Source organism: Cygnus olor, chromosome 2 (genome assembly GCF_009769625.2).
Source record: "Cygnus olor isolate bCygOlo1 chromosome 2, bCygOlo1.pri.v2, whole genome shotgun sequence".
Classification (NCBI taxonomy): Eukaryota; Metazoa; Chordata; class Aves; order Anseriformes; family Anatidae; genus Cygnus; species Cygnus olor.
In genome coordinates, this window is record NC_049170.1 from 86,531,824 (window position 1) to 86,548,601 (window position 16,778).

A 16,778-nucleotide genomic window follows, 5' to 3' on the forward strand; every position below is an offset into this window, starting at 1 on the left:
TGGTCATGGTGAATTCAGGCAGCCAGTGCTGATCTAACCTCCCTAATCGCCATCTACCCTAAGCACCCCAGGGAGACCGGAAGCAGAACTGGCCTCTACCAGCACTTTTTCAATTGCTTTGCAGTTTGGCCTGGTAAATAAGCACACACTCGGCGCTGCCCTCGCTGCTCGCCCCTGTGGCAACGGGGCAGCTCTGGGTCCGGGCTGTGCCTCCAATGGCCACTGCCGCCATGTTGTGGCCATCACGCGGCCCCGCTCCTCCCTTGTCTCTCTCTGTAACCTCTACTTCCAGGTTGTTTGGAAGTGAGGCATTTCATAGCTGGCACCCTGGGGTGTGACAGTGTGAGGTTTTTAAAGAGCGTTAGGATCTCAAGGTAAAAGCCACAGGTTTCCTGAATACTTTGTGTGGCCCCTCTTAAACACAGTGAAACTTGCTCAATTGCCATGCTTGGCCTACAGTACATTTTGACAGGCTTTAAGGAAATATGCTTGTCTTCAGGGGCTTTTAATGGTTCTTTTCAAAGGCTCTTTTTAATATATATTTTTTTACACATTTGCAGTTGTGCAATCATGCCAGTCCCATCCAAGAGCATCAGCGTGACATACTTTTGTAAAATGCTTCAGAGATGCAGCTATCTTTGTGCTTGAAGTTAGGTAGACTGTAAAATTGTTGCTGACTCTTGCGAGTACTTCTTGTTCCCAGAGTATTTTTTAAATCGCTTTTCATAAAAACGCATAAACACAAATTGTTGAAGGCAGTAGATATGCAGCAGATTTATCGAACTACCATCATCAGTTCACCAATTAGTAAGGTGATTTTTTCCTAGTGAGCATCACAGAAGGTCAAAGGCTTATGTCACTGTCACCACATCCTTCAGCAAATGGTAACAGTTTCTGGGATTTTTTCCTTCTAATATCCAGGGATAATCAGCGTAATTGGGGTCTGAGAATGGCACCTGTTGGACAGTTTGAACGTATGAGAAGATGTAGGCCTCGTTGCTGCTGCAGTCCTACAGATGCTTTATTCACTGTTAGACCATATGAACAAACCAGACCACCAAGTGTTGGTTCAAATTGCTTCCTGTCCAGCTTGACAAGATGGGTGTTGGAAGCCATCCAGTGGTAGGAGAGAATGGACAACAAATCAAAGGGCACCTTGTGACCTGAAAACATACACACTGACAGAGTAGGTAATGGGCCAGACCACATTTAAAAAACACCGATCCTCTTTCTTCTCACTGCAGAACAAGCACTCTGGGTTCATCAGTTACATCCTTTTTCTCAGAAAGAGCAGTCAGGCATTGTAATGGGTTGCTCAGGGAAGTGGTGGCATCACCATCCCTGGGGTTGTTTAAGGAAAGGTTGGACCTGGTGCTTGGGGACATGGGTTACTGGGTGACCTTGGCAGGAGGGTGATAGTTGGACTGTGATTCTGTGATTCTGTGACCAGATGATCTTGAAGGTCTTTTCCAACCTTAATGATTCTATGATTCTATAAAGCTGCAAGTGCTGAGCAACTGGGGCCACCCAGACTACACCTATGTGTATTGAATCAGGCTTCATGGTGAGGCAGCACAAGACAATGATCCTGGGGGAGAGGTGTCTGGTTTACCTGGGAGTAAATTACGCTAATGTTCCCCGAGCTGAATCTCTTTTGTCTGTGATGGTAACTGTTAGGAGATCTCCGTGTCTTCATCTTGATGCACAAGCTTTTTCATCCTATTTTTTCCCTCTATCCTGTAGGCCACACTGCGGCCTGAAGTCACACATAAGCACCGTGTAACTTTTCTGCTCCACTACTACGGGAGGACAGCGAACGCCCGCACTCCCGGCACCGCGTCCAGGCGGCGAGGACGGCCACAAGATGGCGGCGGCGGCCGTTGGAGGCGCGGCCCGGCCCCGGAGCCGCCCCGTTGCCACGGGGACGGGCGTGCCGCTGCGGCCGGGGGCCGGCGGCGGGGCCAGGGCTGGGCACAGCCCGGTGCTGTCGCTGCCAAGTACGGCGCTGTGTGGCTGCCTCCTGCCCTGCTTTGGCCGGCTGCTGCCTCTGGCTGTGGTAGGAGAGGTGGTGGCACGGCGAGGGGCCCTCGGCCCGTTTCCACCACGGTGCCTTTGTGGTTCCTGCAGCCTGCCACTCTTGTAGCTGGAAGCAAACGTGGCTCAGGCTTGAGTTTCCTACGTCTAGGCAGCAGGCGGTGTGTTTTGTTTTATAGTAATACAGGTCTGATATAAGGAGCTTGCCCTTGTGTGTCAGGAGAGGTTTCTGGTGCTCTGGTGGGCTGCGGGATGATCTCGGGGGAGCATGGTGCTGAGCATTTGCCTTTTTCCAGGTGTGCTGCAAGAGCCCCATGGTCAGGCTGTCTTCACAGGCTAGTTCCCACCTAGCTTACCTTCCTCTAGTGCTTGCCGAGCTCTAAGCCTGGCTGCTGGTCCCACCTCCTAACAGCAGACTTGTTGCACTCTGAATTAGAACATCCATTTGGTTTGCAGAGATCCGCTAGATGTTGTCAGGTGGAAAAAAAAATCAGCTGCAAACACTATGTACCATGGGTGAATCCCAGTAGAGTTCAGTCTGTTAGAAGAGAGGAGATTCTCAATCAGTTGCGGGCATTTTCCTTTGTAAATGAGCTGTGTAAGGGGCTTATTTCTTTGAAAATGCTCTTTCATTTTAAGCTATCAAAGTAGAGATCCAAATGACTGGCAATCCAGCAAACTAAAATGAATGAGAGTATTTGGGATAATGAGGTAGAGCGGTTTCAGATGGACCAATTAGTGTAGTGAAATAAAACAGTCTAATGGCTCTTTGCCCTTGGTACCAACAAAAGTAAGTTCTTTAGGGCATTTTATTTAGAGATGAGTTTCAGCATATTCGTGTTTGCCTAGTAGCTCCTGGAGAGGATGCCTGCCTTAAGATAGTTTACTTACACCTAGGTAACTGCATTCACTGCATTTGGAGTCATCGCAGTAAGTCTGTATGCCTTTCATAGCATAATTCCTTAGATTGTCTTTTTCTTCCCTGTCTGCCACTTCGTTTTCCCTTTAAGGAGATTTCCCTTCCTTGTAGAGTTTTTTGATGTTTCTGTTTGTTTGCTTGCTTGTTTGTTTTTGCATGCAGAAAGTTGAGAAAGGAGTATTTCTGGCGAGGGCTTAACTTACCTTATTTTATTAAGGAGGGGATGATTTGGGGATCAGGTTGGATTATTTTACAAATAAAGACCTAGAAATGGACAAATTAGAATGCTGCCTTTGCTTTTGGTGATAGATGTGAAGGAAAGGAAACAAAAGGCTTAACTGCTACTAGCTGTCTGTTGTGATTCTCCCTGCTCTTGGTGTCCTTGACCTGGTCTGCTGCCTGAATGTGTGTGTTGCCATGTACTAAAACATTTCATATGAAAACCTGAATGCTATTTCAAAACTTAAACCAAGGCCTTCTTTGTTGACTGTGATCCTCAAGCATTTGCCCTTGCTATGTGCCCTGGAATAAAGAATCCTTGTTCTACCTTCATGCTGAAATGCAGCATGTTGCTCAAATTTCAGGTTGACTAGATTTGTTAGTTGCCTGAAAAAGGGATGCTACCAGTTACATTTTATGATAAAATTTTCTTTTCCATTACTGCAGAATGTTATTACCAGATGCCCATGAAGCGACCAGAGAAACCAATGAACTCAGATATCCCACTTCCTCCAACATCCCAGATTCCAGGTCTTGCAAAAGCTCCCAATGAAGGGACATTTGCGTGCCGCAGGAAGTGGATCAAAGACACCGATTCAGCTTATGTAAGGCTGGCAAAGCAAGGAGGCCGACCTGGTGTGTGACTTTTTTGGCTGTTTGTTCTAGCATTATTTTCTTTGGTTTTCCTTGAGTTTGGTGGTAGAAAAATCTTGTAGACATTTCAGAAGAATCCTCTGAAATTCTGAAATTAAACTAGGGGAAAAAGTTTGAAACTGTGACATAAGAGGTCAGCTTGTACTGATACCCTTGCTGTGTATTGAATTAACTACCTGTTATCAAAATAGGTAGTTTTGATTTATGTCTGACCTACTTGGATGATGCTGGCAGTTTAGCTGCATTTGAGATAGGTCTTTACAGTTTATGCTAGGGCTGTTTAAGTAACAGTCTGGTAAAAACAATCTTGTCACAAAGAATTTTTATCAGAAAGCTTGGTAGATGTCTGTGAAGTGTTTTTTTCTAATGGCATCCTGTTTGTTAGTGTTCTGTGTATATTCTGTTCTTGTACCAGGACACTCCATGTTTTTGTTGTTCCCTTTATTGAGAAAGAGAAGCTGAGAGACTTGAACAGATGGCAGGCGTGCACACTTAGAGCAGGGTGACAAATACAGGAATATGAATTAACAGACACCAGCAGAAATGTGTCAAAACTTTTAGAAGATAAATAGGGTACAAATGAAACATGGTGCTGCAAGGTTCTGATTGCCTGTTTAACCAAGGAAGACAGATGTTACTTAGTGAATACTAAAAGGTATCTCTTCTTGGTAAAACAGCAGCCTGAAAAGATGATGCTTTTATAACTAGAATAAGAGTCAGAAAAGTAGCAGCTTTTGTCTTTTCATCCTAAGACTTGTTGAAGCACTACGCTCCTGTTACAAGCAAGTCATCTCCAGTAGCATATGCTGCGCCTGACTGGTACTCACACCGCTCCAATCCTCCAGCAACCCATGAGCCACGGTAGGTCTGCCGAGATCTTGAATAACTTCCTGGGTTCTCTCTTTATCTGTTAGTGTTTCAGAATAATTTTGTCATAAAATGAAAAATGCATATCCCTGGTACAAACAAGTGTTAAATCTCTGTCTGCAGGAACTATGTTTCCACTCTACCAGATTTTATGATTCACAAAGAGTTCAGTGCTGATGACCATCATAGTAATTACGAGACCAGAAGAGGGCCTTTTGATTTCGATATGAAAAGCGTTTGGCAGCGGGATGCTGCGAACAAAGAAAATGCAGAGAAAAAAAAGGTATGTTGGAGATGGCTTTGTTTGCATAGCTTGTCCAGATGCTTCTGACTGAATTTGTTGGTTCTTATGAAGGGAAGTTGCAGTCTAGTAAAATTATGTTTAAGTGTTGCAGTTGTAGCATATGAACCAGATATGCAATTTCCAATTGCACCTGCACATATTTAAGTGTGAATGAAAACCGGGAGTTAGTTTCTATCTTCTTATGCTTTGTTTCCCCTGAAATTCACTTCTGTTGAATTGAATTCTTGTTCAGTGGTCTTGGGGGAGGAAGGAATGAGGAGGAGGAGGAGGAGGGAACAGAAGGCTGTTCAGAAAAAGGGTTTGTTTTAAAGTTCAAGAGAGAGTCCTGAAAGAGACCACGCTAGCTGCCTATGAACAGAAGATTTATCCACCACAAAATGAGCGTAGGGCAAACTATGCTTAGAGCGAACTTTTCTGTGATCTTAGGTTTACAGGACAAAACCCCATCTCCCATCCTCCATCTTTCATCCTCCCCTTCTGCTCATTTAGATATTTAAGGCTTACATTTTTATAATAGGCTCTGTAGTCCTGGGTGCCTCAGTTACCATATTGCTTTGAATATACATGGAAAGACTTTTGATGTACTTGAAAACTAGTACCTCCCTTCCACTTGACTACAAGTGCAGGAGTTGGACATTTTAAGTAAAAAGTCCTTAACCTTTGCTGAGGAGAGTAACAAGTGCAAATTCAGAATGATTGCTTGTGTAAAAGGGGATATGTTGTCTTTCTGAACAGGCTTGGGAATGTTGTCTTAGTCCGCAGAAGTAGTCATGCGCATGATGTATGCTTCAGGTATAACTTGCTGATGCCTTTAGGTGAAACTTTTTTTTCAGTCAGTCTCAGGGCACTGAAACCTGAAACTCAAACTGCCATGGAAGTCTCTTAGAGGATCAAAACGTGAGGAAGATTAAGTGCTCCCTTACTTAAGAACCCATTGTCTTTACTGCTCTGAGACAAATTTGATTTTGGTAACGGTATGTGTAGTTCAAGTCCATGTGGGGACTGGTGGAAGGTCTTCTGCTGTTAGGTGTGGAATTTGATCAAGACCCAGTTTCATTCAGTCTTGTACATGAAAGTTCTCTTAAATTTTTTATTTATCACGGAGTACAAAGTGAATAAATGGTACTTACTCAGCTCAAATTCCAAATCTGCAGAGGCCCTAATACGTAATCTATATTACTGTTTTGGAAGCTGAATTTTGTCTAAGGTACTAAATCCCAAACCTTACTCTTTTATAATTAGGTGCCTCAGATAACAGATTCTGTGGCTCATGCCTTAGCTTTCTCACCCCCTTCACACCACCAGCTCTGAAATGGTTGTCCTATTGCAGAGTACCTTTTTTGTACCCTCACAAGAAGTGTCTCATGTACCTTGAAACATCACATGGTGCTTCTTTTGCATCTACTTCTACTTCCTTGCTTTTATAACAGGTTTCTATCCCGTGGTTTGTTCAGAGTACTTTCCTGAAGATTATTGCAGTGAGCCAATACAACTAGCCCTACCAAACTGTCTTTGTTTTTAGTTTTCTCACTGTACATTTTGTATAATGAAGGTTAGAGATTCCAAAACCACCACAGAAAAAATTCTAAGTAATACTCAATTTACTGTTTGACTAAATGATGACAGTGCAGTAGCAAACTACCTCAAGTATTTAGGTGATGTTGAATGTCTGGACAACATTATTCAGTCCAGTCTGATTAGGCAGCCCTTAAGAAGAAAGATGTATGATGCAATTATGGAGGGAAATCCCAAAGGGAGTCTTTATGGACAACTGCAAAAACATTTTAACCTCTAAGGGTTCCTGCTCTACTCAGTTTGGAAAACATTGTTCCCGAGTGGGTCCTTGCTCTGGAGCTTTAAACATTTATGCCACGTTCCTCTGAAGTGTTAGAATCTCCATTGCTCCTCATGTTATGGTTGTCACTGCATGGAAGAGGACTGGAGATCAAGCAATGTGGTACCCCTTGCCTCAGGATGGATCCCATGATTCCTCCCTAGTACCTTAATCACAGGGATAATTCTCATTCTGGGAATTTAGCAGAGCAGCAGAGAACTGTTTGTGCATGAAGGATTTAGCTTCTGTACTCATGGCAAAGTGATGGGTTACTAGAGCAGGTGGAAGCATCCTTTTGCCTTTGTACCATGTGGACTAACCTGAGTGAGTTGAAAATGCTATGAACCAAAAGAGAGAGGCGTGTGTATGAGTGAGAAATCAGTTGGAGGTGGCATCAGAATTAGTATCTTACTGCAAAACCATGAAGATTAATACGTTGATTAATACGAGATTAATGAACTCAATGTCTTGAGTTCTGCTAGGCATACATAGGCGTACATCCCTTATCTGTCAGTAAGAGTAAGCAATACCAGCAGGGTTTTCTGTTGTGCTTTTTTCTTATGGCAGTTTTACTAGAGGTGTGCTGAGTGAGCCTTTGGTTTCTGTAGTAAACGCTTCTTAGCCAAACACTTAAGCCTATGTATTCCTGCAAAGAGTAGTTCATATCTTGCTCACAGTTGATATGCAGATATGAACGGTTGTGGAAGAATGAGAGGCTTTTCTCCATGCCCAGGCGTGATTTGTTCATCTCTGAACATTGGCATTTTTTCCTTCCAAAGATTGGAGAATGCAATCGAGATCTGGCTATGCATTTCGTATCTGTAATGGTAAAGTGCCACAATTGTACTAAATTGTACACCTTGAGGGCAAAATTTCCTTTTGTGCTTCTGATCCATACTGTCTAGGTCTCATTTTTCCGCTGTGTTGATTGCAGTTCTCTGCTGCTCCTAATGAAGGACAGGTCTGAAGAGCTATGGTATGGTGTTCCATTCCGTAATGTCAGCCTTGGTGAAAAATACAGATTTTTGTATCAAATAATTACGGTCACATTCGAGTTCTATGTCTTGCAGAATCCTGGAAAAAGAGTATCTTCACTCCTTATACACATACAGGACTCTGTGTGTATACATGCATATGTATATATAGGTACATGCTATAGTAAAAGGATTACTCATCTGAGGTCAGGATTTAACCTCAAATATGTGTTTGGAGTGTAATGTGGAATTTTGCCCTTGATCTCGGGGGAACCAGGATTTCACCCAGGTGCTTTTAGCTTTCCATATTAGCAGGAAGTATCTGTTGTTCTTCACCTACCACCCAGACGTGTGGAAGAGTATTGAGGTCAGGGTTTTCACTGAGGAAAACCACAACCGAATATGTTTACCTTCTCATGGTATGACTATAATTACATCATGAATTGTTGGGTATAAATGAAGCAGTTGCTCTACAAATTACAATTAGTGTTTCTTGAATGTGAAATTAATAAATGTGTCTGCATAGCCGCTAAGATGAACACATTGTGTCTGAGCTCATAGCTTTCAGGCATTTACACAAACAAGATAAAGGACTTTAAGCGTTTCTGAAATGATACTTTTTTCGTGGATTGAAAGGAGTTACCCGTTTTGGTAGCTGTTGTAGGCATGCCATAACAGTCAAATGCTGTAAATGTAAGTAATCACTCTTAGATTATGTTGGTAACTATATCGTCACAAATGGAGAGAGCACTTCAACCAAGTGGAAAATGTCCTACATAGTTTGTTTTTTCTGGGAAACTTGGTTTGCTTTTTATTTGGGAAACTCAATGGCTGTTGAATAGAGGCTTGTCAGAGTCCTCCATCTGGAACTTCCATGGTGTGTCAGATCTGAAATGGTGCAGTTTAATGCTGAAGAGAAAAAAAGCAGTGACTTTTCTTGCACAGTAGAATAGTGTTTTTGAAATGTAAAGCAGAAAAGGGCTGCCACAGCAGATGAGCATTCACAGATTTTGAAAGCAGTTGTAGGCAGCTGATTTTTTTTTTTTTTAAACCTTCATGTTGGACAACAGACCCCAGTCTTAATCCAGCACCACTGTGTGCTCTTTTCAGTGTCCTCTCTTCTTCAACGGGTATTCCAGTTTTTCATCTCCTTAAGCTTCAATAAAACGTCAGTCTGTTTAGCTGAAATTCTGGGATTTTTCTTCTGGTGCAGCTCTGGTTCTGAAGTCAGTAGGAACTTCATCACTGACTTCCTGTTTCAGAATAAGTAGAACTGCACTAGGCTTCACTAGTTCCCAGAAAATAAGAAAACTACGCTCTCCAAACATTCATGTCTACTTTTTTTTAACCGGCTTCTTCATGGGTCAGATGTATTCAAACAATAATATACTTTGCCCTTTCTAAACAAAATCTGCACAGGGTCCTGGGAAAGTCTGTGGTGTGTTTACATCGGTTTTGGAATCTTTTCATCATGCATGTTTTCATGCGAGTTGTTTTGTATTGTCCGCAATCCAATTGCAATTGCTGGTGATGCATCTAATTTTTGCACTCTGTTCATAATTTTTGTTCTTTTAGGTTAAATGTATGGCGGTAGGTATGTCTACATAGGTGAAAAGTATCTTTATCTTTAATGTGCTTTTAAATTTACACAGCAATGTATTTCACTTCCAGTTATCCTATCTTAATTTATTTTGCAAGCAGCCTCTTATTCTATGGGGCACTTATCTGTATTGCAAGTTTAAAAAAAATTAGGTGGTCAAGTAACATGTAGGTTCTAATTAAGGGAATATATTAGAACAACACAAAAACTTTCTTGATAGGCTTTGAAAATTGTACATACCATCTTGAGGATTCCTGCCCACTCTTTCTTTTTATGCAATGAAGGAAGTTGTACATAGTCTTTGAAGACTTTTTGTTGCTGTTTTTTTGCTTTTTTTCTTTAAGTAGCTCTTAGTGAAAAATATTGGAATTGTTGGGGTTATTTAATTGAGTGCTTTTATTTGAGAGGGAAGTATATCGACCGTTCATCGGCTGTTAGTTTTGAAAGCTGTTAAAATAAACAGCTTTGATGTGTGTTGCTAATGTTTTTCCACTACTTTTTGGGTTCTCTAACTTTGAGGCCTAGAGTTTGTGATGTCACTTCACCATCTTTCTAGGTGTCTTCTTATCTTTGCATAATGAATAAAGAATAAAAATAAAATATACATTGCTCTTATAGGCTCTTCTCAGTACACCTGTATTTGTTGGAATTTCAAGCCTCAAATTCATATACCACCATCGCTTTCTCATCCTATTGTATGAAATGTCCTATGTTTTTTTTTTTTATTATTTTTAAAAAAAAAGTACTAATTAGGCTGGACATTAGTTTCTGGTCCCACTGGCTTCATTAAGACTGGGATGTTATCATACACTGCACACAGGCAAATAGGCCAAGATGAGAGGTTGCAATTGGTAAGTTTGAATTTGAAGCCTAACTTTTGGTAGAAGTGTACTGTGAGGGAAAAGCTCACAGATGAGCATGTTTCTCATTACTGACATAATGAACAAACAGCTGATCTTATGTGGTATAACTAAAGTGCTTTTAAATCTTTTTCTATTCCTTTATACTTCTCTGCTCTTACTTTTTGAAATATTATTCCTATGATAGTACAATTTGATGATTTTGGGGGCCTTTCATATTACTATCACTTCTGACACCACGTAGTTATTTTTATAACTGTTTTTAGTAAGTTAAGGTCTCTCTTACACAGGTAAAGCTCCCAGCTATAAACACTACGTGTCCAAGCAGAACGCCAAATATTTCTACGAACAAGGAATTCAGTGGGAAAAATAGGCTTTCCTTCCCGCCTATGTAAGTAACATGTTTATGAAATTCATTAAACTCCTAAACCTGCAAGCGTCTGTGCATGCAAGTAATATTACTGCTTGGGAGCTTGCAGAGATTAGAGGATTTGTGCATGGCCTTTCTGGATCCTTACTGCTACTAAACTTACTTACTGCCACCATCTATAGTGGTGAAATATTTTAAATAGGAATTTAGCTTATATAGTAAAGCTATTATTTGTTATTTACAGAGCTTTTATTTAGGAAAAGTAGGCATACAATTGTGTGGTAAAATATTGTCGTGTAGTAAGTACTCTTTTACTGTATTCTAAATCATCTGTTGTTAATACCAGTGAACAGATGCAAACTATTAGTGTGCATTGTTAATTCTGTGAGTGTAGATTACAGAGGCACAGGTAGGACTACCATTTTCAGAAATCACATCGGCTGTAGCCTAATAGAAGGTCAGGCCCAGCAAACATACTGTTATCAACACCTGGAAGATAATTAGTCTTCTAAGCGAGCGATTACAACACTAATCTGTGCGCGCAGCTGAATTGCTCCAGAGTACTTTGTGTTAAAAATAGATTGGAGATAAACATCAGAAAATAGTCTGTTTTAGAAGTATGTTAATGATGCAAAATATGTGATTGAAATGTCTAATGAAATGTATACTTATGATCAAATTTTGGGACAAAACCTGCACAACGTAGGATGAATGTCATCGGCCTTTTCAGCTTACACGTTCTTGCTTAGATTTTTCCTTCTCACTTACTTTTTCTGGTCACCGGACCAGAATTATGCCAGTATTATACATGTAAAGTTCCAATAACATGAATGGTTTTTGTCATTTAAAACTACGTGTGTATTTACTGAATCAGTTCCAGCTGTGTGCTTTGTTTTTTTCTAAGATGATGACATATAGCATGTGTATTTATTGTTGCTTACAAATAAGTTGTTATGTAAGGCTATTACCTTTTCTGTGCAAAATACATTCTTACCACTTAATCCCAATTTTGGTTTACTTATGCTATTATTTTCTTTAACGTGTTTTGATTTACAGGCCTGCTCAGAGAAAAAGTGAAGCAGTAAACTTTAGCAAATTAATTAGCAATGGTTATGGGACTGACTGGTATCAACAACATACTGCATGGAAAAAAAAGGTTCAAGAAACATCAGAAAACAGCGAGCCGTCCACAGGTAAAATTATTGCAAGCTGTTTCTTTTAAATCTTTTAGTGTTAGTTGGATTTGAACTATGGGTATCCTGAATAATTTGATTCTTTCTCTTTAAGTATGCTGAGACTTACTGAATTACCACGCTTGGCTTACAGCACGCTGCAAACAGCTTAGGGAAAGTGCCCTCCTGCTTGTAGTCAGCAAAGGCAGGGGCTTTCATGGCTTTCTTTTCCATCTTTACAGTTGGAGAAGTATGTTCTGTTCTGATCCAAGGGCTTCTGTATGACGTATTTTTGTAAAATACTGAGGAGACACAGTTATCCTCCTCCTTGAAGTTGAGCAGACTGCAAAATAGTTGCTATTTGTTTTCGAATAGTCCTTGTCTCCTACTAGTTTTTCTGAAAACTTAAGTTATAGTTGTCATCAATACTAATGTATATGAAACAGATCACTTTTTATTAAAAAATAAATATATCCACATGATTAAAAATCTTGGCTTTGCAACAGTTTTATTGGATTAAAAGTTATCCAGTGCTTATTTATGTTTTCAGACCTTGCTTTTGTCATGCACAATGGTAGTAGCTATAAAATAAATCTCTTCCAAAACACTTAGAAATAGAGGTTAAAGGGGGAAAATCCCCCTTCTTGTCAAAGATCTTTTGCTTATGCTTTTTACACTGGTTTGATAAACAAGGTGAGTGGATCAGTTTTATATAGCAACCTTTTAAAATGCTATTGAACATATGTATTGCAAGCTCCAGAATTTTATTTTCAACTGTATCAGTGAATGCTTGTCTATATGCTGTGGATTGACATGACTTTCTTGAACTTGGTAGATCAATGTGTGGAAAGTTTAGTGGCTAGTAAAATTAATTTCTATGACAAATTAGCATCTCCTGGAATGATTTTATTGGACTTCCGTTAACATTAAAAACAATGTATCTACAGTATTTTTTTCTTCATATGTAAATATATGAAGAATATACGAATTTACATATTTTATACAAAAAATTGCTCTTCGAATACTGCATTCAGTTTTGGGCTCCTCACTAGAAGAAATATTGAGTTACTGGAATGCATTCAGAGAAGAGCAACAAAGCTGGTGAAGGGACTAGACAACAGTGTTAATGAGGAGTGGCTGAGGGAACTGAAGTTGATCAGTGTGGAGAAGAGGCTGCGGAGAGACCTCATCGCTCTCTACATCTACCTGAAAGGTTGTAGCAGGGTGGGTGTCAGTTTCTTTTATCAGATGCAAAGTGATAGGACTTGAGGAAATGGTCTCAGGTTGTGCCAGGGGAATGTTTAGATTGTATATCTGAAAGGATTTATTTATGGAAAGGGTGGTTAGGCACGGGAAGAGGCTGCTCAGGGAGGTGGTTGAGTAACCATCCCTGGAGGTATTTGAGACCTGTGGATATGGCACTTAGAGACATGGTTTAGCGGTGGACTTGGTGGTGTTAGGCTGATGGTTGGACTTGATGATCTTGGAGGTCTTTTCCAATGTTTTCCAACCCTAACCCTGATTTATAAAAAAATAAAAAACCCAAACAACGTATTTTAGTTTCAAAAATAATGGAAGTGGGCCTCAAATGGGACATTTGGGGTATAAAGAAAACTGCAGATTTTCAGAATAATCACGATATTGGTTTGGTTATAGCACAAACACAGAGAGAACAAAATGATGGGTATACTGTATAAAGACTGATGAAAAGTCAGTATGCTGCGTAGTTTACTATAGAGTTGCTTCATATTCTCAAGAGGCTTTTCTTTCACAAATTGCTAAATAACATGAAACCAGCTTTTATTGCATTGCCCTTATTTGTCATTCTGTTTCTTGTCTCAGTGTAAAAGGAGGGTTCTTAATGTTTTCGAGAGTGTGGTTTCATCCAGACATGTTGTTGTACCTTGATTCAGTTTGGCTTCATCCTCTTTGTGCTTTCAGGTGTGTGCTGAAGATAGCACTTGGGTACTTTTGTCTGCTTATTGAAAGCAATTGACAGCATGAGCACCTTGCAGCTTCCTTTTGAGGTGGAGCTTTGTCTGTTGTCTGCTTCATAATATAAGTCCAAGATATATCAGACAGGAGATACAGCCCATTGCATATATAAATGTATAACTCTTGTGGTGGTTTACAGTTTTGTATCATACTGCAGACTTTCCATGTAGCTTGTCATTCTTAGTTAAAAATTAAAGTACTGGGATTTATATGCATTTTGACGTGAGTGAGAGAAACTAAATGTTAGTTGACCTTTTTATTCTTATGGTTATCACAAGTACTTTCATCTTTTTTATTGCAGATTCAGAGCCATCACAGTCTGAATCAGCACCTGCAAGCAATGAACTGAAGCCAGAGTTTCAGGGATGTAATAAGTAACTTAAAAGATGATTGGGGAAACTAAGGCATTATATGGCTTATGATAAAGTCCACTATTTACATCTTTGTTGGTTTACTTTTGTCTGATTAGATTATTTTAATGATTGAACTCATCCCTGATTGAGTAGTTCAGTTGATTTATAATGTGAGTGAACTTTGTGGTTGATGACAGCAAATTCTAAAGAATAGCTGTCAGTGCATACGCCTAGACTTTTTCTTTAGTTTTGCTCTCTCTCTCTATATATAAAGTTCTCTCCTATATCAGACTTGTGCTCCCTTGCTGTTGTCACATAGTATTGTCCTGTTGCTGCTAATTTGACTATATACACGTACAATATCAGTGTGTCCAAACCAACAAGTTTCTTTCTTTAACTACAATTATACTTGTGACCTATGACAAAAAACGGTGAGGGAGAACTGCATGGTATGGGAGGAAATGTAAATAGAAAGAACTGAACTGCTATGGCTACTTGAAGGAGAAAAGAAGTCAAACCTTGATTGGAAGGATGGCTTCTTAGTGCCTAAAGAACATTTAGACCAAATATTCAGATTTCTTAGACAATTATATTGCTATGCATGCTGTGAAAGAACTAGTTGATCGGTGATAGTGTTCAGCCACGTAATTAAGCTAAGACTTGTTGGCATTTCCTGTTATACTCATATTTTACAGAAGGTGGGTTGTTAAGGGAGTAGTGGCATAGACTAAGTTGTGCGTATCTACACATTCAGCCTTTTAAATGAAAAAAAAACATTTATCCTGAATTTGACTACAAAAATAAATTGTATGCTAAATGTGTTTACTCACACCAGCAAAACACTTTGCACTTTGAAATACATACGCTGACATTTTAGCACTTGCTCTTTTATCTGCTTGAATTAGAATATACCCTTATATGCTGTGAATAATTAAATACTTTATTGTAAAGCCCATTAGAAAGTGGATCCAATTTCAATAGGATATTTTTGCTTATGCTATAAAAAGTGAAGTTTTTAATAAATTGTATTTATTTTCCTTTTCTGAGTGCACTTATTACATTGTATGCCTCTGAGTCCAGGAGCTGAAGATTTTAAAATGTAATACTGAGTGTGCGTTTCTGTGAACAGAATATAGAATACTTCAGTAGGAAGAGATGTTCCAAGATCATCTAGTCCAAGTGCCTGACCTCTTCAGGGCTAACCAAAAGTTAAATCATCCTGTTGAGGGCATTGTCCAAATGTATCTTGAACACTGACAGGCATGGGGCATCAACCACCTCTCTAGGTGGTCCAGTGTTTGACCACACTCATGGTAAAGACATTTTTTCCTCCTGTCCAATCTGACCCTCCCCTGACACAACTTCGTGTTGTTCCTGCTCATCCTGTTACTGGTGACCAAGGAGAAGAGACCAGCACCTTTCCCAATGTAAGAAAGTTTTAAGTTACATCATCAAGCTGTATCTGAAAGGGGGGAAAAAAAAGAAATACTATCTTAAGACAGTTTTCACTTAAAAATTATTTTGTGGATTATGTTCAGGCAACTTAAAATCTTCAATTTTAGCATGAAAGCAGAGTTTTTGATGAAATATAGTTTTGTAGGCTACAGTACCAGGGGATGTCAAAGCTGGAACTTAGAGTATTAAAACCTGACCAATAGAAAGACCCACCAGTCATTAGAGGGAAACACTATGGAAAAGCCAGTGTGAAGAACTTGTGTATGTATAGCGAGCGAATTGTTAATACCAGTGGAAATTCAGCTATAAAATTTTATACAAATGCAGTAATCATCAGTAGCTGCTTCATGTTCTGAGAAAAAAAAGTACCATTTGATGTCTTTTTCAGAATGATGCTGTTATATGAACATGCCTTCTCTGGGAATCCAGCTATCTATTCAATACAGTCTTTGGAAAAGGTTATAATTTTTATTTGAATATCCTTAAAAAAACATAATAGAGCTGAGCTTCTTGATCCCCTGAATGGTAAACTGCAACATTAAACCAAGTCTTTGTAGCATACTTAAATGTTACACACTATCAGTGGTAGTACTACTTTTCAGTCCCACTTTGATATTCTGATTCCTGTTATTGTAGGAGAACCTTCTTTTACAAGCACGGCTTGTGGTTAACTGATTAAAAATAAGAAATATAAAAAAATTAAGAATATAAAAGAAAGGGGAAAAGAGAGATGATGAAACTCTGGTGTGAAGTTGCATAGCAGCAAGGTAGCCAAACCTTTTCTAAGACTAATTAGTTGAGTAAGAGGTTTTATTTGTTCTTAAACATACATTGAAGTAATTTCAATTTTATTTTTGTAGAAATTTTTTTGTAAGGTACTTAGTACAAATTTACTTTAAAAGTTGGAGACAGTAATGTTACGAAAAAATAACAGCATGGGCAATTAAAAGTATTCACAAATTTGTAGATTGCCTGTTCACATAGACTTAAATGTGCTTGCTGCACCAAAGTCCTTAAAATCTGTTCCATAAAATAAGAATGCATGTGTGGGTGTTCAGTGCTGACCCGAAGAGGAGAATTCTAATTGTTATTTCCTGTGGTCTCCTTTTGTTGTTAGGATCTTGTGGTTTAACCCAGCAGGCAGCTAAGCACCACACGGCTGCTCACT

The 16,778-nt window shown here is 39.5% G+C and overlaps 1 protein-coding gene across 7 annotated transcripts; it reads left to right on the forward strand.

Moving 5' to 3' along the window:
• The first annotated feature begins 229 nt into the window (after window positions 1–229).
• On the forward strand, window positions 230–15,010 carry C2H7orf57 (chromosome 2 C7orf57 homolog). Of its 7 annotated transcripts, none has more exons than XM_040549147.1 (8): window positions 1,921–2,056; window positions 2,887–2,964; window positions 3,620–3,808; window positions 4,579–4,687; window positions 4,817–4,976; window positions 10,556–10,656; window positions 11,692–11,828; window positions 14,104–15,010. In XM_040549147.1, the coding sequence occupies exons 3-8, from the start codon at window positions 3,634–3,636 to the stop codon at window positions 14,178–14,180; spliced, it is 759 nt and encodes a 252-aa protein (XP_040405081.1). In that variant the 5' UTR covers window positions 1,921–2,056; window positions 2,887–2,964; window positions 3,620–3,633; the 3' UTR covers window positions 14,181–15,010. The 7 variants fall into 7 exon arrangements, with proteins under 7 accessions (XP_040405080.1, XP_040405081.1, XP_040405082.1 ...); XM_040549148.1 differs by having other exon boundaries at window positions 2,932–2,964; XM_040549141.1 differs by having other exon boundaries at window positions 1,967–2,195.
• Window positions 15,011–16,778: the final 1,768 nt, after the last annotated feature.